Genomic DNA, 21,871 nt, shown 5'->3' with positions numbered 1-21,871 from the left:
CCCTGCCTCTCGCTTCAGCGAAGGAAAAAAACACAACTGCCCCCTCTACCCACCTCCTTCTCGCGCCGCAAGCTAAAGGCCTGCCCCCTCTGCTTCAAGGAGCACGAACGGCGACAGCCTGCCATTGGCCCGCTCGCCCGCCCGTCAATGCCACTTGGCCCTCCTGTTGGACAATGCCCTGCGGGTTTATCATTCCATCTCGTGGTGACTCTCTCCGTTTTCAAACGTCACAGAGAACACGTAAAGTCTCCTTCCGCAAGGAAGAGGGCTTGAAAATAGTCCCCTTCGGGAAGGTAGCCGTGCACAGGATTGGTCGGTGAGCGGATGCGGCGCGACACCTTGCGGACCCCCGGAGCACCCGAGAGGTCCCAGTGGCCCTCTTCCGTCCGTTATATGTGAGTACGGGGCAGTGGGAGCTCGGGCTCGCGGCCGGCAGCTCGCGCGGTGCCGTTGGCCGGCGGAGGGATATGCGGTGGGAGGTGAAGTGACAATGTGGAGGCCGTCATTCTCCTCCTCCTTAGAGAAGAGGTCTGCGGGAGGAAGATGAGGCGCTAGCTCCGTCCCTAGCGCCGCCAGGAATTACCCCAGCCCCCCCTCGCGCTAAACATTGCCCCCCCCCATCCTGCGGACCCCGAGAACAACTGAACCCCCGCCCACCCCCCCCCGGAAGGACCACTACAAGGAGCCTTTTAAAACCCACGGAGTAATAGCCCTTTAATATTCGTGCCCCTCCTTCTTCTTGGGGACCCACACTCGCCCAACTTTGGTGTTCTTTGGTGCTGGAGGGGGTTTCCCAACACCCCCTGGATGCCTCCTGGTTTCTGACAAGGTAATACTACAGAAGCTTTTCTTGGGGGTGGGGGTAAATGGGCAGAGTGAAGCTTTCTTTCAAGGAGGGGAGGGGGGTGTCCTCTATGGATGTGGGCGCCCTCTATGGATGTGGGCGCATTTTCAGCAATGGCAGAAGAGACTTTTATTGGGGGATAGGTGTTACAGAATGTTAAACTTTCTGATCTGGGTGGGGGGTGTTGTAAGTGTTGTCAAATATTTGGTGTGTGGTGGAGAATCGAAATATCATACTTTTTCCTTTGGAGCTGTTAATGCTTTGATGCACCATTTTAAATGGCTGTAATATTGTTTTGAAGTGCACATTTGCCCAAAGGAGTCTGTCAGCCCCGTGTTTGTTTACTTAGATAGGATGACCCCCCCCCCCCAATTAGTTATTTGTGCTTAGTGTGTATGTTACAGAAATGATGTGTGTGTGTGTGCACAGATGTACATAAGCAGCCTGCCCTGCAGCTGGGCCTCCCTCACTCCTGGTTTAAAGGGATGGTGGTTCTCTCTCTAGTATTGATTTTAAGTGCGCTTTTCAGGATCGTTGAAGTTGAGTGGCTTTCCTTGCACTCTGTGAACTTTGCTGCTGATTCTTTCTCTTATTTTGGGAGATCTGGCAGTGTTTATTCTCCTGCCCTGCTCTCGCCTGGGTGCCTCCTTTAATGCCATGTCCCATATCAAGGGGCCGATCCGTCTTTGTCCGGGTGGAAGGTGTAACTCTGGCGGTGGCAGGAACTAAGAGGGAAGAAACTCAGGTTGTTTGGGAAGGGGGTGGGGGGTAGGGAGAAACATCTGCTGTGAGTTAACCTCAGGAAGGGGTTTCTCTGCTGGAGGGAGGGGGGGCTCTGCTGGGAACGGGCTCCGATTGGAAATGAAGGTTCGGGGAGCCCCAGCTGCACTGACTGTGCGTAAACCTGAGGTGGTCTTTGGAATGGGGGGGTGGGGGGGGGGGGGTTGTGAGTGCCAACGGGTGCAGCGTGGAGACATCCATGGGGTCAGTTCAGTGCCCCGACCACTTGCACGACTTTGAGGTCCTTGTGATGCCACACTCGTGGGTCTCTGCCTTGATCGGGGTGGGGTGGCAGACGTGGGGTATGTGCTATTGCTTCTACAGAAGCAGTCTTCCCCTGTCTGCGCCTCTCCTGGTGGAGCATGTAGCTCCCTGAAGCCCTCCGAGGCGCTAGGGCTCCTGCCCCGGGGCGCACAAACTTTCCCCTGCGCCCCAGACGCCGGCTCGTGTTTTGCACACGCTCAGCTGAGCCGAGGAGTCTTTGACGTGGTGGTTAATCTGTAACTTTCCGGGGAGCGCCGCGGCCCCCTCCGCGGCCATTGTGTCCCGGATGGAGCTGTTATTCTCCCAGTATTCGGAGAATGGGCGCTTTCCTGTTGCTTTTTTTCTGGGTGGCGGCGCCTGCTCATTTCGCGCACACATTGTTCAACTTTGCAAACAATGGGCATCCAGTGTGCCTGGGCCCTGGTGAAGGAGGACGTGCCCCCCGAAGGGAAGGGGCCCTACTGCGCCTTTGATCGCGCGCCGCCCCCTCTTAATCCCCCAAGTGCCCCTATTAACAACTTTTCTAGTGTTTATCCGCGCACACGTACTCCGTCCTGGCTCTTTGTGTTTGCTTGCGGTGTGGTGGGAGGGCCGGCGGTGTCAGATTGAGCCCCTGTATCTGTTTCCTGTGTGCTGCGCCCTCCGTCCTTTAACCCTCTCCCCCCACATGTTCCCCTCCAGGACTGCCAGCGCCGAGCCTGCGGGAGCATGAACCAGCAGCAGAGAATGGCCGCAGTCGGGACAGACAAAGAACTCAGCGACTTGCTGGACTTCAGCATGGTAAGCACGTTTTATCGCCCAGCTGACGGCTCTCGGTGCGCACGGCACGGGGTTTTGCGTCCACCCCTGTTCACGAATCCTAGCGGCTCCAAGGCCTATGTTGTGATGCTGCTTCTCACCTTTACTTCTTGGCAAGCTTGTGACTTGCACGTGTCATACTGAAAAATGCAGGCAGAAGCCTTGGTCCAGAGTGTAGAATAACAACATCACTACTGATGTTGGGTAATCGATCACAACTTGTAACTAAGTCTAAATTGCAATCTGTAATACTTTAAAACTGGCTGAAGTAGGGTGACTTATTACATCTATAGTTTTAGGGTTGCTTCCAGAGTTGTATGTTGTAATTTTTATCTATCGCTTTGTAACGAGTAACACGGGCGAAAACAATTCTGTTTAGCTAGTGTTTTGGGTGAAATAACTCTGAAAAAAACGGAGGCCCGGATTTGCAAATCTTTGAAGCAACGCCGCTTGGAAATGTGCGGTATCAATATCGGGTCTCGGCTCCATCATTTCACATCACAGACTGATGTCAACACGCACGCAAGTTTAGTAAATCTTGTGGCCGCATTGGTGTAAAGAAAATAAGGCGCAGCTGTCAGTTTTTGTGACTGTTGTATGTAAACATCTGGGTAAGAACATTGTAGGAGTGGGAATCTCGGGAAGGCCTCGTTCATACCCAGTACAGATACTTGAGTCAGGTAATGTTTTACCAGTAAATGCTCCCCAGTTGACTTGTCTCATATTGTTGACCTTCTTTGATACTATTATTTTCGAGGTTGCTGTTAAAGTTGGAATATGGGGTGGTCGCTAAAGCATCACTTGTCTCTGTTCAGTTGGGAATGCAGTGTTGCTTTTGTTTCTATCCGCTTAACCTCTGCATTTTACTGGTGCCCGGGAAGATACTTAATGGACACCTTGCGCCCTTTGCCTTTTATTTAATATGCCGGTATTCATGTCTGTTTGTATATTATCTTTACATTGTGGATTTGCAATTGAAAACGTATGGAATTGAAGGCGTCATTTTGTCTTATGTTTTGTTGTCTTAATGAGGATATGTAATATTCAGTCGGTTAAAATACTGTGACTTTAATGTAGATGGTATTTTTCAAAACTGGGGACAATTATACCCATAATTGGGCTTTGAAATCTGGTTCGTAAAGGCTTCTGTGTCCCAACATCAATTTCTAGGATAAATGCCCTGGCATATCGGCCACTGATATTAGGCAGCAGTAAATCATAAGAGGGCCTGTTCTTTTCACATAGTACAAAAGGCAGTGCATTCTTGCAACGTCTTTGAGCTGTTGTGTTCTATATTTCCAGGCTACTCAGTGTTGCTCCTTTTCATGATGTAGGAACTGCATTGCCAAGGTTTCTGCCTCCAGGTCCCTGTTTTTGTAACCATTGAATTTTGCTCCCCTTTGCAGTGGTCGAGATTTGTGTGAGAGACAAGAAGTTTGAATTGATCGATCAAAGGATCAACATTTTGTTTCTTAAATCAGCTTTCCTAAGTGCGCTTGTTTGACCAAAACATTTTTTTGAAATTGGGCATGAAAATGGCCTATGGATGCCAAATCTGGTTTCAGGAACATGGTATCCACGCCTGGTTTCTTGAAGAGTGCCGGGAGCTTTGTCTGGTTTCTTCATTTAAACCTCTAGACTGCGATGACGTGGTTACAGTGTTTGGCATCTTGTGGATGCCGACCGGTGTGTTTACTCGACACTGGTGGAGAGGCTGGTGGGCATGTTGTGTGTGTGCACATTAGTTACTGCTGTCGCTGGGTCCTGGCTGCTTCCGACACTTGCCATGTTTTATTTTGGTGGGAGTAAGGCATGTGTTCCTAGGATGAGATTTAAAATATGAATTCCATAAGTCTACCTCTTTTTAGCATTTTTATTATGCATACAGGTAATTATTAATACTATTCTTCGGAATACATATAATGATCACAGTTCCTGTAAGGTAGTAATTTATTTACAGATGAGGACGATACAGCCATAATTCTACTACAAGTATGTATTAAAATCAAGCTTGATAGAGTGCATACCAGCATGTGTGGACGTCTATAACGGTCAACAAAAATCAGTTCCTCTTGTTGAACTCTCCTTCATTACCTTGCCATACGCTTCCCTGATTCTCTGAGGTCCTTTCTACTATGGACATAAGTACCCTGCTTCCCAAAATCTGACCTTCGTTGCTCATAATTGTGAGGAGACATTAAAATGAGCCAATTTGTACAGATATGCTCGCAGCTGGGATTAAAGGGATGTGCTGGTGATCCATGGTTTGAAAGTATAAAGTGTTGGTTCCGCCTGGTGGAAGCAGTATGGGTCTGCAGTTGTCGAATAATGCAGGACCAGTCTGTAAATGACCAGTGCTAATAGAATTAATTTTTACCTTCTGGTTGTTCTGTAGGTTGGAAGTAAGCAGAGCAATGACATGCTCTCCTAACATCATGCTTTTGTATTTTCACTGTTTAGTTGGAGGGGGGGGGGGGGGGGTGCTGCTGCTGCTGCTCTGGTTAGCCCACTTCAGGCATGTGCTTTGAAAACTGTAGTTTCAGTACATAGTTAACCGTGAGGCTTTATCTGTTGCGGTAATGTTTGTTCAGTAGATCGACCGTGTGCTTGGGTGACAGGGGCTTGGGGGGAGTGAAGTAGTCTTCTCATTAGTCTGAGACCAACAAGACTTGTCACACAGCATTTGCCAGCCTTCTTGCTTGTTAGACTAGGAGGGCTTGACAGATGCAATTGGATTTTGGAATGGAGCTGAACACAGCAATGTCCCATGCCCACTTAGCACTTGATAACACCTTTTTTTCTTCTAATCACTCAGCACTGGCACCATTGTTGTTCTACAAGATGCGACTCGTGCATTGACTGCCTCTGGTCCAGTCCACCTCCCTGAAACATTCATATGTAGAACTTTGTGTGCCTGCAGCTGCCCCTTGTGGGGACACCATGCGCGGAAGCAGACCTGTTCCATTCACCGAGGCCCAGCCTGATGTCTCTGTCCAGTACTTGCTACCCACCTGCAGCTGTGGGGATTCTATGTCCGGTGTTAGAATGGCGCCTCATTGCTTGTGGTTGGGTGTTGCACTGATGTGTGTTATGAAATGAACGTCTTCTGATTCATTCTGCTCCTCTCGGTTGATCCACGGTGCTGGTTATCACCATAGCTTCTGATTTGTTATTGTGGCCTGTCTGTTGGCGGAAACATCCTTTTTAAAAGTTCTGATTTGTTAATTAATTGATATGTTTGCAAAGATTTGGCGACCCACATAGTTAAAGTGCCCTGAAACGCCGGGGATAAACGCCTGCCAGCTGGCAGTTTCTGAAACGGTATATATTTGTAATGGCCAGTTTGGCATTTTTGGTGAATTGATACGTCCATAGGGGTTGATGATCTAATACCTGCGTGCTTTTTCATGCATTAAACCTAGTGGACGCCTACCACTTTCAGCTCGTGCTGAACCCCACAGAGGTTGAGGAAAAGGGGCAATATAGTAACCCAGGTACCTGTGTCGGATAATTATTAACAACAAAGTGGTCCCTAAGGGGGAAGTGTAGCCTTGGACTCACACAGCAATAGTAACTCTTATGTAGGTTTAGTTCAATTCTGCGATACATGCATTTATTTAGTTATTTGAATGCTGTGTCATTCATGGAATTAAGTATTACAGAAATCATGTATATACAAGGTGCTTCTATAAAGTGACGGCGCAGTGAAAGTGAATCAAGTGATTAAAAATGCGCGGGTGTAGTGAACAAAATATATACATGTTACTGATTGTGACAGTATGTTGTTACAACTGGCACTCACAATGAGTGTCAAACACAATCAAAATTTTAAATCGGACCACATAAGTTTTTGTTGAGGTTTCGACCCCTTTTCACAATTTTTAAAATGGGGTCATCCTCTGGACAGAATATGAACGGGAGTCGCCAGATAATTAGGACAAAGAAACCCACAACTGTAAATGTGACCACAGCAGTCTCAGGGAGAAATCTCAGCGAACTGCATGAAAATAACCAGAGACTATGACAATTATTTATCTAAACGGCTGCTGCTCGTGTGCCACGAACGAATTTTAGGTACAGTAGGTATCAATGGCCCACCCCAGCTCCAGAAAATATAATTTGTATACAGTGGGTATTCGAATCTATGATCGCTGAGCCTAAGCCTTTACGGTGAACTACGCAAAGGTAAACCAAGAGTATCTTAATTGTCTCTCTGTGGAGTGATGGGACAAAAATGGCCTTCCCTCAAAGAAGTTAATCAGACTAATCTCCACCACTGTAAGTTTGGGTATTCTAAGTAGAGCTGCATGCAAACATCACAAATACTTGGTTGTTTCTTTATGGCTCTAAATATAAGTCCCCCTTTTGAATAAATCTACACTTAGGGTGAACCCTTCAACTGTCCTCTTCAAAAAAAGAAGTCAAAGGGCTCCTGATGAAGACATTTCTGCCTCAGTCGGGCTACAACATTTGATTTGGTGAATTTGCTGTGCAATTGTAGCCCAGCTACCTGGTTCACAAGAATTTTGGACTCTATACTACTGTACTTTTTTCGCTTTGTTGGCTATGTTTTTGTTTGCCTGTACCCTTTCTTGATGTATAAACTGCAAAGCGCTTTGATACCCTCGGTCATGTTTGCGCTATATAAAACCTTTTTAAATAAAAAAAAATAGCTAAATCATCGTATCTGGGAAGCGCACCATCCAGAAATGCCTTTCTGAGGGGCTAGCAAAAAATAAAGAGAAAATTGATTTAGTGAAAATGTACTCATCAAATACAGTTTTGGACAAGCAGGCATGGCTGCTTCTAGATGAAACTTGCAAACTGGCCCCCACAGGCACTAGATCTTGTGGCACTGGCGCTTCTGCGGTGCTGACCCTTCACGATCACTAGGGCTTGTGGCTCTGGCGCTTCCGCTGTGCTGATCCTTAATGATCAATAGGGCTTGTGGCACTGGTGCTTCTGCCGTGCAGACCCTTCACAATCACTAGGGCTTGGGGCGCTTCTGCCGGGCTTAGCCTTCACGATCACTAGGGCTTGTGGCGCCTCTGCTGTGCTGAGTCTTCACGATCACTAGGACTTGTGGCGCTTCTGCCATGCTGAGCCATCACGATCACCAGGGCTTGTGGCACTGGCGCTTCTGCAGCACTGACCCTTTGTGATCATTAGGGCATCTGCTCCTCCAGTCCTGGATTTGGTACTCCTGCTATGTTGATCCTAGTCAGAATAGCTACGCCCTCAATCCGACTATTACACTGATCTGACCAACCTGAGGGTGCCCTGCTTGTCCTGAGTGAGATTGTGTATATTCTGGGAGCGGTTCTAGTTTTCCCGTCCCAGTACCTGCTAAACATTGGGGAGTGGATTTTAAGTTTAAAGTATTTTATTGTTGCTGCAAAGACATATCAACATATAGCATCTGACTTGGCGTCAATATGGGAGTGGATTTTAGACTAATAAGTCTGTGAGCGGACTGGCTGTTGGAATCGGACATGTTTGCCCATCATCATGTTTGAAGTTAACTGACTGTCAAATAATCGCCATGGGGACAGTGGAACTCAACCCAGTGGAGGAAAAATCCCCCTGTACCAGAAATCTTGTCTTTTGCTTTTGAAGTTCGAGGACTTCAAGACTCCGGATTTAAAAAGAAACTAGAATGTCTCAAAGAAAGTTAGAAAAGTACGTCTTTTGGGCTAATCGCTGTTAAACAACACCTTTCTAACTGCATAGCTTTTCTGCTTCCACAGTTCAAGCATTGCAAACTCGCACATTGTCTTGCTGCAAGGTACATCGAAGGGGCATTCATTGGCGGCGAATAAACAGTTTTCTTTACGCGGTCCTGCATCTCTTAAAATCACAATGTTCCTTTGTCTGATGTCACAGATTGTGCACTCATTCATCGGGTGGCTGCTTTAATGAACATTATCTTCACATCTAAGAATTAAAAATGTGATGCTGTCCTCCTTAAGTGCAATGGACTCCTCCCTCTCCATGAACTGCCAAATCCACGCCGTCGCCTCCACCAGTTTCAACTGTCTTTGCATCCTCCGTAAGACCTTCAAGTGGATCCCCCCCCCCCCTCCCCACACCCCCGGCTGCAGAAGGACCGTCACCCTCTCACTCCTCTTCAGCAGACTGGACTACGGCAACGCCCTCTACGCCGGAATCAATAAGACTCTTCTGCACAAGCCCCAGACCATCCAGAACGCCGTAGCCAGACTCCTCATTGGGACAACGTACCATGATCACATGACCCAACACCTACGAGGTCTGCACTGGCTCCCCGTCGAGAAGAGGGTAACCTTCGAACTCCTCACCAACACCTACAAATTTCTCCACAACATCGGACCCAAATACCTAAACGAGAGGGTATCCTTTCACGTACCCAAGAGGAACCTCCGCTCCCTCGACCTTGCACTGGCAGAGGTCCCCCGCATCCGCTGAAAAAGAACCAGCGGAAGAGCTTTCTCCTACATCGCAGTCAAAACCTGGAACAAGCTCCCTGTGAATATCCGACGATCCCTGACCCTGCACATGTTCAGGAAGGCCACCAAGACCTGGCTCTTCGACTGATCAGGAGTCGTTGCCCCCCACCCTCCCCACCCCCCAGCTTCTTGATACCCTCACAGGTGAGTAGCGCGCTATACAAACCCCTGATTGATTGTTCTTGCTATTGGTCTAACAGGAGTTTGTTTCTATTGAGTGTGGGTGTTGTAGTAAAGGAGCGTCTACGCTTTGTTGAATGCATGCAGGTATTCTACCAAACAATTCTCCTGGATATTGCACTGCCCTCTGGGGGCAGTGCAAAAGCATTAGGAAATCACTTCTCCCGTTACCTAGATGAGATGAAAACTATTAACTAAGACAAAACGTTGAATAAGATACGTTTTTGCCTCCTTTTTGTATGAGGATTGGGCAAAGGAGACCAGGCTTTGGCACCAGTGATGGTGACTTTCACTACGTGTATCTGACCTCTACATAGTGTTCTAGCCACATCACAATGGCGTAAGTAGTGTGCTTCTGCATATTGTAACCTGTGTTTATGGTAGTTGAATCTGTGTATTAAGACACTCCTTGCTTACTTACACAAACATTCTGCCCCTTCCAAAAACTTTTTACCCCTTTCCTGTCTGTTTATGAACACACATGCAATGTACGTGTGCACACGGATTCAGACATGCATGGATTTCTTACTTTTAAAGTTCCTGAAAGATACCCAAGGCCTTAGTGGGAAATATATAGACAGATTACTTTGCATAAGTAACAGCTTTTGTTCTGTGCAACATTTATAGAGGTTGCCTTGGAGGAGTTTAGTGAAGTAGTGTTAACACTGCTAAGTTTGATAAACTAAACATTGGAAATGTACTGCGTAGGGGCATGGTTTATCAATTCTTTTAGAAGCTTAATCATTTAAACATGCATGCCCTGGGTGTGAATAGCTGTCTACTTTTATATATTAAAGGGGATAAGTCCTGGTAAAAGGCATACGTGGTGGAGTGGATAAATACTTCTAGAATTTTATGTCGGACTATTAGAGGCTCATGAGCAACATAGTTGAAGTCACAGAAGCTCTAGTGATTGTCTAATAAGGCTTCCAGCAGAGGTCTGCATGAGGCTACATAGTTGGAATCGTCTTTGAAATCAAGGATGAAGTTGTAAGCTCTTTGTAGCAGGCAGGAGCAAGGTTGGGTTTAGCTGTCCTAACCTGCTCAGTTTGGTTTCCCTGAAGCTACTAGCGGTATCCATCCACCTTGTACTACAAAAGGTAAACTGGTCTGCAAGCCTTCTGGGGTTTAAAATTTCAAAACCTATATTATAATTAAATCTTCATAAAAATTCTAACTTCGAAATGTATTCTCGTTTTATTCAGAACAAGTGCAGAAATGTTAGGCTTGCTTTTGTAATAATTTCAGTCCATTTCGGGTTTATTAGCTACTCCCTTTTCAGGTTGCAAACATCTAGTCCTCTTACAAGCGTTTAACAGTTAAGGAAAACAAAAGTTAAAACAAAATGTAAGCATTGCAATTCTTTAATAACGCATTCATCTTTTCCTCGGTAACCAAAAACACTTTTTTAGAGGGTCTGTTTATTCCATAGTCTGTGCTCACACAATAGCCGTCTGCTTTGTGGTTTGTTGGAGCAATATTTTACAATTCTAAAGAAGACAAACATTACATCCATGTAGTTACCTCGTTTTGAACAGCAGTGTACGCAGACATAAGTCCAAGTTAAAACCTGTTCTCCTCTTACTTGAAATCCTTATGCGATTCATATGTAGTTTAGTGTTGTGTCTTAAAAGTGCCAAATCTGCCGTGTTCGCAAACTTGCTTGTTAATACCGGGAATCTACTCCTGATGTATTCTTCTTTGGTAAAATAGTTTCTTTCTGCCTATGAACATGTTCTTAGAGTGCTGGTTTCGGTGGGCACCATTTTGGATTGAGATATAGAAAAACCCGTTCTTAATTTTGCATTTATCTCCATTCAGGTCTTGAATTATTATATATCAACCATTCATCTATTTCGTCCATCTTTTAACCCCTTTACTGAGGCCCCGATTTTCCCGCAGTGCGGCACTTCCGCAAAACAGGCGGGGCCGCGTCGGCCATTTGCCGACGGCAGCACCGGGGAGGTAGTGCTGCCGTCGGCCAATGGCCGACGGCAGAAAGGAAGGGGTTAAGTTGGAGTACCAATATTCTTTAGTAAACAACTTTATTGCGTCATGTTTGCAAAATTTAAAGTTGATTACTCCGTTAAACTTGGAGTACTTCTGCTCTTTGTGCTGACTATTGTTTTACATTTTTTGTGGTTTAATTTAAGATTCGTGAATGTGGTTTGAAAGGTTTGGGGAATGTGCAGCGAAAGACGTTTTAGTTGGTATTACAGTAGTCCGTTTATTTAGCTCTACTATATGAGTAGGGATGCAAATGTAAAACAGGAGCAGTAAACCTATTAGCCCTCAAGTGTGGTTTTATTCATTTTTTTAAAGTGATTAAATACTGTTTCGTCCTTTGTATTTTCACAATAGACTTATATAGTTATAATATCATGCAAAACTAAATAAACAAGTATTTTAGGCATTGCGTTTGTAGTCATTGTTCACCTGGGCTTTATCAACCTGAGCTGGTTTGTTGATGAGAAAGAAATGTGCCAAATGGGCGAGTATTCCCTAGGGCCCAAAGTATGTCGATGCTTGGCATACTTATTTTCTTACTCCAAAAAATGTTCTCTTTTTTTAATATGGGGAGCAGCTCTGAGTCTGTTTTAGTTTTTTTTAAAGACCTAATTGCTTTCTCAGCAACATAAATTGTAAAAGAAACGATATCTTAAAATTATAGTGCCTTAGTGGTATACTAAGGGAATATACAGGATAGCCATTAGCTGATTAGGAAACCAACAGAGCTGTTTGAGTAATTGAACATGAGGTTGTTGGCTCTTTTAGAGATGTGTCTAGATTTGTAATCCCTGTCGAGCTCTGCTTACCTTGGTGGGCAGTCACTGTTTGAAAAAATAGAAACTCACCCAGGGGATGGTGTCATTCAAGTAGATATGGCAAACCCTGCCTAACTTCGCTTTCAAACTGTATTTGTTTACTTTGTTTCGCTGTTCAGTACTTGTATTTGATAAGTTCGTGGACAGAAGCACATGCCATGGTTTTGTATTGATCCCCAATGCCCGGTTCATCATTGCTAAATCTGTAAACTGATTTGCAAAACGGTGATCTATGGGCCGGTTGGTGTATTCTGAGGTAATCCCAATGGAGGGTGTTCTGTGTGGGTGGCTGAGGGATTCTAGCAGAATTGTGCCAAACTTGGATGTGCAAAATTGTTAATGATAGCATGAGATTATAAAGGTAAATGTGCTGTAGTCTGCTCTTTGTACGATATACTTAAAAAAAAAATTAAATGTGTATAGGCAAGTTGTCCTTTTACCATTGTGATTTTCATGTTGGAAGTGGGTCTGTTTTGGTGGCCACTTAGCCACCATTGCTTGTAAACTGGCAGTAGTAACGCTGCTGATCAGACATCCTTGGTAACTTTACCTCACTTGGGCAAATAAATGAGAAACACACTTTTAGTCGGCTGAACCATTTTGTTGAAAGGAATGGAATACTATGCCCCTTCCAAACCTACTTTTGGCCAGTCCCCTTCCTGGAGGTGTTCATACTTTCCATGCTGGTTGATGTATGAAAATTAGTCAATGGTATTGTTTCATATATTAACTTGACAGCACTGGCCCTGAATTTCAGGATGTGGGTTAAATTCTGCTTGTAGGAAAGTGGGTAATCACCCCCTCCCCAGTGCTTGCCAGAAACCATAAAACTAAGCTGTGGTATTTCACATTTGCCACTTCTTATACAGTTTGTAAGTGCAGCCTTTAGGCAAAGTACTCCAGGTTGTGGGCCATTTCTTTATGTACGCAGGTAACAACTTATTTTCGTACCTTCGTCCAGAACTTCCTGTACACGTAGTCAGCTGCCTATTCTGTCAAGTACAGTTCACAGCCTTGGCTTTTATTTGGACTCTAATTTAGCATTTAACATAAAGGTGGTCAAATGTGCTCTTTAATATCTGCTTCACTCACAAAGATTTTTAAAAACATCCGTCTAGTAATCGAGGGGCACTTAGTAGTTCCCGTCATGAATCCCTTGATTCACTTGACTGATTTACACAAATCAATCTCTCTGGCCTTGCTCTTGAAGCTTTTGCTGCATGCAGCTGTCTGCCACCTCACAGGCCTGTTATAACCGGATCATCTCTCTTCAGTCCTCTTGCCCCATCATTTGCTTCCGGTTTATTCCAGAGTTCAGATCTAATATGTGACAATCTTACATAGAACTGTGACCAGAAGCCCCTAGGTCCATGGCTGATATTTGAATGGTGCTTTATTTGTTGTACCGAAACCTAGAGCTGTACCCATTGACGCCGAGCTTTAACAATTGCTGCAGCGAAGATGTGGCCCTTTATTTACTAAACATCGGAAGCCGTTAAAGACGGGTCTCTGGAATCAATTACGCTTTTCTGCCCCCCCGTTTTGTTGTATGATCGTAGTATCTTTCACGGTTTCTGTTCAAGGTCAGTCACAATTAAGATGCGTCAAAATGTTGCCATGAGGTGTTGCAAGAATGCACTTTGTAAACAAATCAACATAAAAAACGTAATAAGTTCAATAACGGTTGTGTGGAAGTAACATCCGTAAAAGTGTTTGGTAATGCAGTGCTCGCGGATTAAAGATGCCTCGCATCGGGACTAGTCGTAGTATTTTTCAGATTTAATGAGTCCATCTTTGAAGTGAGTGGTCTTTGAGCTGAGCTGTGCTACGACATTGCTGCAAGTACTCGTTTTAAAACTAGGTGGTAATTAAGATGGTGTAAAATAGTTGCTTTAGCATTGCAGCCGAGTCACTTCATATGTCATTTACTTCGCTCCCAGCGTTCTGTGCTTTGCCTGGAGTGTCTTCCGCTCTCCATCTATATTGAAAGATGTTTTGTTTGACACTACGCTCGTTTTCTTTATTCGTTTTTTTTAGGGGAGTTTCCTTGCATGTAACCGATACCAAACTTACTGCTGTGAGCAAGTTTTAATGAGACCCCCCTTCACTCAACCAGCTTTGTATCTAAAGTCATCCGTAGCAAGTTGAGTGTCTGTCATAGCTACGTTTCAGCAGTACCATTAGCCATGAATAAAGATGCCAACAATAACCTAACACGCCTAGAACAAGAGATCTCAACACTTGAAAAGAGACACATGCTTTTTCTAAAGACCCTCAGACCCTAAGTGACATAATGACCACAAAATATGAATATAACAAGATAATTAGTGAGAGAGCTGGAATCTGGCTTAAGAACCACAAAAACTTCAAATTATGCCAAACTAACAAAGCTGGTAAGAGCCTTGCATCTTATCTGAAATTTAAGTTACAACACACTGCTATTAAGAGTTTAGTAGATGAATTAGGGACGTCACACACTGATCCCACCAAAATTGCTGACATATTTAAAGATTTCTACAATGACTTGTATAGTAAAAACAAAGAACTTAATAATACCAAATTAGGTACATACCTGGATAATTGTGCTCTCCCTTCCCTTTCGCTGCAAGAACAGGTGGACTTTAACCTTCCCATATCCGCTGCAGACATCGAACAAACCATCAAAACTCTCAAAACCGGGAAAGCCCCGGGACCAGATGGGTTCAGTGCCATGTTTTACAAGAGATTCTCTTCAACCCTAGTAGAACCTCTTAAAGACTTATATACGGGCTTCGCTAATCGCGGGCAAGTCACTGGTACCCCTGCGGAAGCAATTATCGCAGTAATTCCAAAGGAAGGGGAAGATCCGACATCCCCGAAGAATTACAGGCCGATATTGCTGATCAACCTTGATTGCAGAATTTATGCCATGATTCTGGCCAAACGAATCAAGAAAATCCTACCCAAACTCATTCACTCATCACAGGTAGGGTTTCTCAAGAATAGACTATCTAGCGACAACACCCGCACCTTAGCACACATAATGGAGAAGGCCAAGCTAATTACCACCCCGACCGTTGCAGTAACATTAGATGCAGAAAAGGCCTTTGATAAGGTCGACTGGTCTTATCTGGAAGCCACTTTGCACAAATTTAAGTTGGGAACAGACTTTATTCGTATGGTGATGGCCTTCTATTCCAATCCATCAGCAAGAGTGCGTGCAGAGGGATGCCTATCGTCACCCTTTAACCTGGAGCAAGGTACAAGACAGGGCTGCCCCCTATCTCCCTCCCTCTTTTTGTTCGCCATCGAGCTCTTCCTCTATTATCTTCGATATAATGATCATATTAAAGGTATTTGCTTTGATTTTCAGTCAAAATTTCTGCCTATGCTGACGACGTCTTAGTCTTATCTGAGAATGCAGATTTAGCGATTCCGGCCCTGATGTCCTCTATTGCAGATTTTGCCGAAGTGTCAGGCTATCAGCTTAACAAGGACAAAACAGAGGTGAAACTCCTCAATAATATAGGTGATGGAAGCATTATAGGTAACTCTGGCTTATTCTGGCAAACCAAAAGCTTCTAAATATTTAGGGATAGAATTTGAAAAGGACCTGATTAGCACCCTCAAAATTAATGAACATACCCTTCATAAAAAGATATCCTCTCTCTTGAACGGTTGGTCAGCGAAATTTTTATCGTGGTGGGGCAGAGCGGAAACTCTGAAAATGATGATCACACCTCTGGTCAATTATCTGATAAGTATACTCCCAATGCTACTATCGGATGACTTCCTCACCAAAATATGTAAGCTCTTCTATGCTTTTTTATGGCAAGGCAAAAAACCAAGAATCTCCCTGAAGAAGCTCCAACTTCCGAAAGATAAGGGAGGCATAGGCTTACCAAATTTCAGGTGCTACCAGACGGCATATTTGTGCAAACAAGATGTGAATTGGTTCCAACTTCAATCCGAATACATTCCTGTTTAGGTTCATGTCGAAAAGGCCATCATTAACAACTTACCACTACCAGCTCTAATGTCAAGGGATATGGCCGCTTTTCCTCATTCCAAATACATATTTCTTAACACTAGAAGGGCCCTCCTAAACCTAGAGAGACATTTTAAAGTTAATATCAAAATAGGCAAATGCAACTTAACCTCGTTGTGGTTCCACCCAGCCATAAAGGAAGAAGGTAAACCCCTCTACTGGGAGCAATGGTCAAAGAAGGGGTTGAACTTAATGAAAGATCTTTATGAAGGGTCTGCGCCTCTACCTTTCTCCACTTTACACTCACGATTCGATCTCCAACCTCTTGACTTTTACAAGTTCTTACGTCTTAAATCCTTTCTCTCTGCCAGAGTCATCTCTCCAAGCGATCCCACAATTTGTAACAAGCTGTTCCATCTCATGTCAATGGGTCACATGGTGTCTAGAATCTATAAAATCCTCTTCCCAAACCTCCAGAAGACTCATAGGAAGTGCGAGCTCGCTTGGGAGAATGAGCATAATTCCTCTAAAATATAATTTGACTGGGATAAGATACCTTTTTTCAATAAAATATCACTGATACTCTCTCAAACTAAGTTCATGCTGATAAATAGAACATATTGGTCACCGGAAAAACTCTACAAGCTTAAACTCCTTGATAACCACCTGTGCTGGAATTGTAAATCTCATGTGGGGGACTTAGGTCACATGTTCTTCAATTGCCCGATGCTCCAAACCTTTTGGGACAAGATTTATAACTACATTCAAAGAACCTTCCACTACCGACCTAGTAGAGAATTTGCATATGTTATGCTTGGGGCAATAGACACAAGATTAGTGAATGAACATGACTGCCACCTAATGGATCGCATGCTTACGCTTGCTTTAAAGTCATCTTAAGCAAATGGAAAAGTGCATCTGATGATTCTTTCAAGATATGGCAAGAATGGGTGGCCTCTTTAAGGGGCGCAGATAACGATGCACTCCACTCCTCACCGTGGCAAAAATCGCACGCCAAGCTCTGGAGTTCACTTGACTCTCTGGAACTGATCCGCCTTAGATTTGCACAGTGGTCATATTCGCTGATATAGAACACATTCCTGTCACCCATAAGAGTACAACATAGGCGCTTTTACCCCACTGTTACGATTTAGAGTACACAACATGACTTTATGTTAATTGCTGTTTCTGTTTTCATATCAATCTCTTCAATTTCGTCTTGCTTTCTTTCTTCTTCTATATTTCTTTTCTTCTCTCCTTTTCCCCTCTTTCCTTCTTTCACCTCTTTCGTTCTCCCTCCTTTTTCAATCCACTCCCATTGCAACCATCCTTTTGATTAATAATTGCATATATTTATGTATGTTTTTCGTTAACTTCATAGATGGAGAATCATTTGTTTAAATGGTCTTGATGCTCTTTATTTAAATTGTGAAACTCAGGTTGCATTGACACATGAATGTACATAAGTGTATGTTTTTGTTTTCGTCTTTGTAAAATCCTGTTTCTCCTAATAAAAAAGATTTTAATAAAAAATAATGCCTAAACCATGCCTCACACAGTCTTGCATATTTTCTTCCTTTACCATATAGTTTGCCAGAAACCTCGATGTTCAACGCTCATCATACAACCTCCCTGTAACTGTTAAGTGCTAAATTCGTTTGTGTTTGTTTGTGTTGGGATTTTCTGTTTGCAGTAGGGCTTTGTACGAGGAGTGAAAAAAGTCCTTGTTAGCGCACGTGAGCTGATTTTGAAGTTGTAAACGCTTTTATTGTATGATCATGAAGTTACTGAGGTTAGTTTTTAAAATTGAATTTTTTAATGACTTCAGGATAATTGTTCAGAAAACGTGCAGGTAAAGTGATCTTCTGTAGACCGTTTAGTTAAGGATTGGCGATGCTAGTAGGTCTGTCGGGCTTGCATCTGATTGTGGCACGACATTAACTGTGCCAGGGGGTGAATGCTGTCACTGTAGTTTCCAAAAACCCAGTAAAAATCATCAAATCAAAGATCTGCCCCTAATGCCAATTTGAAAGAAAGCGTATTTTACCGGCACAGATGGCACCTCTGACGACAAGCAGTGGCAGTAGGTTTGTTTAATATGGCAACAGAGGCAGCATTAGACCAAGACCTACGGGAGGCTTCCAGCAAGAGTGGACAGAACTCGTTGTGCAGTGCAAGGACTTGAGAGGCTGGTCGAAGTAAAAAGCAAGACTCCCTCCAAAGCCCCATAGTGTGTATTGTTAGCCACAGGTCTGTGTGAAATGTGTGTAATCAAAATCCAGACCTCCACAATCTGGGGCAGTTCAAATCCGAAGTCAGTTTCTGCATAGAATGTATCTCAGAAATGAACCGTTCCATCTGTGAGGCTTCAGTTTTCTTCTGGGATGTGATGTATTCCATCATGCATTTCAATGTTAGCAGGCTCTGTGTAGGGATCGCCAGTAGAATGAGGTGAAACGGTAATACCACAATGGGTGGAGCCAGACCCCACTGGGTACATTTTAAAGAACTGCTACCAGAAGTTCATGTATCTAGTTGTGATGTAGGTCATTTCTGGCGCATGGGGGTAGGATCTGAAGCCCCCACACAGATTAGTGAAGGCTTGTTTTTATTGAGATTATATGGTTTGGCAAATGAGGCATATTTGGGGGGGGGGGGAAGATGCAATGAATTCAAATGACGGGAGGGCTTGTTCATGGTAAATCCCTCCTCCGTGCTCCTCTTCACTCTCTTGGAGATAATGAGGCTGAGGTGTCGGAGTTCAATCGGTCAATCGGGGTTTGTATAGTGCACTACTCACCTGAAAGGGTCTCAAGGCGGGGGGGGGGGGGTCCAGGATGTTACGGTGCTTCCTGAAGAGCCAGGTCTTGAGTCCCTTCAGCAACTTGGCGAGTGAAGGTGTCTATCGGTGGTGGGAAAGGAGGGTGTTCCATGCCTTGGCCACGAAGGAGGAACATCCTCCTGTTCTGGTCCTCTTGATTACGTCGCAAGGGAGAGCTGGGCTGAGCGGAGGGATCTTTGGGGTGTGTGGAATGTGAGGCGGTGGTACATGTAGGCTGGTCCGGTGTTGTGGAGGGCTTTGTGGGCATGGGTGAGGAGCTTGAAGGTGATTGTGATGAAGGGAATCAGGAGACTTCTGTATATTTAATTGGTAAGTTTATTCCAGTAGTAAAACTCCACCCGGTCACGGAGCGTCCGATCAGCCGCAAGCCAACGGTTACAATAGCCAACCGAAGATCAAGCGTCCATGCACGGGTAACAACACATCCATAAGACAACATGTTTATCCACGAGCTGTGGCTCGCGTAAATCACGAGCCGAGGCCCATAAAACAGAACGGTCATACGCCGTGTGAAACATCACGCGGTGTATGACACACAACTAATACATTACACCACCTTTTCCCCCTTACAACAGCAAACAACAAATAAAATAAAGCAACATTCAGAATCTAACAAATTCATTATACCTTTCTGGTGCTCTGATACGCCTGCCAAAAGAAGAAAAGGTTTGATTAATGGCAGCATTCTGTGGACTTACAAAATCCCTGATAGGAAGCTGGTCACAGGTTCGGTTAGAAGTAAGGGAATCACTTGGCATATCATGAACATTTAGCCAAAAACTCCAATCCAGATTATCAGAACTACCCTCACAAATTTTACCTTTGATAATTTCAGCTTGATGATCTGTCACTTTTACTAATTGGCATTTATTCCACCAACCCTTCTTATCAAGGAAAGCAGCTCCCTTGCTAACTTTCACTACTTGAACAGGTGCAAAAAATTTCGAACAACCTTTAACTACTCTTCCAGGATTCTTAATCAACACCCAGTCACCTACCAGAACATCAACAAGTTTACCATCCGAACTACCATCAAAATGTAACTTCATTTGATTTTGCTTCTCTTGAACTGCCTTCTTAACTGAATGTAAATCAGTAGTTTTCCTTACAGCACCCTGACATAACCATGAAGGAAACAAGACAGAACGATTCTCTCTCCCTCTCAAAAGAGAAAAAGGAGATACTCCTGTAACACAATGAGGGGACGTATTATAGTGCCAGACCTTTTTGTTTAACAAACTCCCCTACCTTGTAGCCACAAGACACCGCAGTCTGTATACCCTCTTTAATTACCTTATTCCCCCTCTCCACAAGACCGTTCGAAGATGGGGAATATAACGCCACCTTCAGTTGCTTAATATCCAACTCTTTAAAAAATTTACACATTTTATCTGACACAAAATGTGTCCCATTATCCGTGACGATAGACTTTGGAGACCCTTCTAAATTAAAAACCTTCTTGAGAAAAGCTATGGTAGAATCTGAGTCTGGCGATTTAACAAAATCAAAATACATCCATTTTGAAAAATAATCGACTAATAGGATTACATACTTATTTTCCTGTTGTAAAATGGAATACGGACCTGAAAAATCTACCCCAACTTTCTCCCAGGGTGAGTCAGGAAACTCAGTGGGATGCAAAGGTACTTTTAAAGTACGCCAATGCTTGTCAGACAACAAACACTCAGGGCAAGAATCAATCAAATTCTTGACCTGAATATCCATTGACGGCCACCAATAATGTTGTTTAATGCACATAGATGTCTTAGTCACTCCTAAATGACCTTGATGAGCCTTATTGATAATGGATTCCCTCAGTCTAAAAGGAGGAACAAATTTCTCCCCTCTCCGAACTATACCGTTCTCCACAGAGTTCCTCTGCAACTTGAGCGAAACTACGTTGATCCCCTCTCAAACCCCTAGGTTGAGGCCAACAATGGGTAGTAAATTCCACAACTTTCAACAACACATTGTCGACTGCGGTGGCTTCCTTCCAATCATTCTCAGAAATAACGTCACTAATCTCATTTACAGCGTCCACTAGAGTAACACACTCTACATCTTCCACTAGAAAATCCTCTTCATCATCTTTGACCATAGCCATCCTGGATAGACAATCAGCACGAAAATTCTTGCCCCCCACAATATGCTTAACTGTAAAGTTAAATTCTTGCAACTTTGAAACTAGTCTCATGAGCCTTGCTGACATGGAAGCAGAGTTAGACTTATTAAAGATATAAATTAGGGGTTTGTGATCGGTAACCAACTCGAATCTCCTCCCCCAAATATACATCTTGAATTTGTGGACCGCCCAGGCACAAGCTAGAGCTTCTCTCTCTATCGTACTGTATCTTTGTTCAAAATCTTTAAGAGCTCTAGAAGCAAATGCGACTGTTTGTTCCTGGCCGTTAAGCTTCTGAGTGAGAACCGCACCTAGTCCAGAAATACTTGCGTCTACTGTGATAACAGAGATAGCATCCTCCCTAAAAGCATGTATGGCCTTTGCTGAAACAATCATTTTCTTAACTTCACAAAAAACCCTGTTCAACTCATCAGTCCAAATGAAATTGGAACCTTTCCTTAAAAGATGCCTTAAAGGCTCAACTAGTTGAGAATATGATTGCACAAACCTAGCATAATATTCCGCTAGGCCGAGGAAAGCTCGCAAAGCGTCTTTATCCGAAGGAGGTTTCGCATCCTCAATGGCCCTGATAACTGAAAATTTGGGCGTAATGCCTTGGTCAGAGACAGTATGACCCAAGTAATCAATTTTGTTCACCGCAAATTTGCATTTATCGCTGCGAACTATCGTATTCCTGGACATCAAAATTGACAGAACATTTTTAAGAATTTTATTATGTTCATCTAAAGTTTTGGCAAAAATCA

The 21,871-nt window shown here is 44.0% G+C and overlaps 1 protein-coding gene across 8 annotated transcripts in view; it reads left to right on the top strand.

The window, feature by feature from the left end:
- Window positions 1–216: 216 nt before the first annotated feature.
- TCF3 (transcription factor 3) overlaps window positions 217–21,871 on the top strand; it is a 784,206-nt gene continuing 762,551 nt past the window's right edge. For 2 of the 8 annotated variants that reach the window (XM_086947160.1, XM_086947155.1), the window contains exons 1-2: window positions 475–829; window positions 2,570–2,668. In XM_086947160.1, coding sequence (XP_086803286.1) covers window positions 2,597–2,668 — 72 coding nt within the window. In that variant the 5' untranslated portion in view covers window positions 475–829; window positions 2,570–2,596. Of the gene's footprint in view, window positions 396–462; window positions 830–2,569; window positions 2,669–21,871 lie in introns of those variants that run through there. The other 6 variants (XM_086947157.1, XM_086947153.1, XM_086947156.1 and 3 more) reach the window with 5 other exon arrangements.

Source organism: Lissotriton vulgaris, chromosome 12 (genome assembly GCF_964263255.1).
Source record: "Lissotriton vulgaris chromosome 12, aLisVul1.2, whole genome shotgun sequence".
Lineage (NCBI taxonomy): Eukaryota > Metazoa > Chordata > Amphibia > Caudata > Salamandridae > Lissotriton > Lissotriton vulgaris.
Note: the sequence above shows the minus strand (reverse complement) of the source record. Positions and strands in the feature narration are given on the sequence as shown.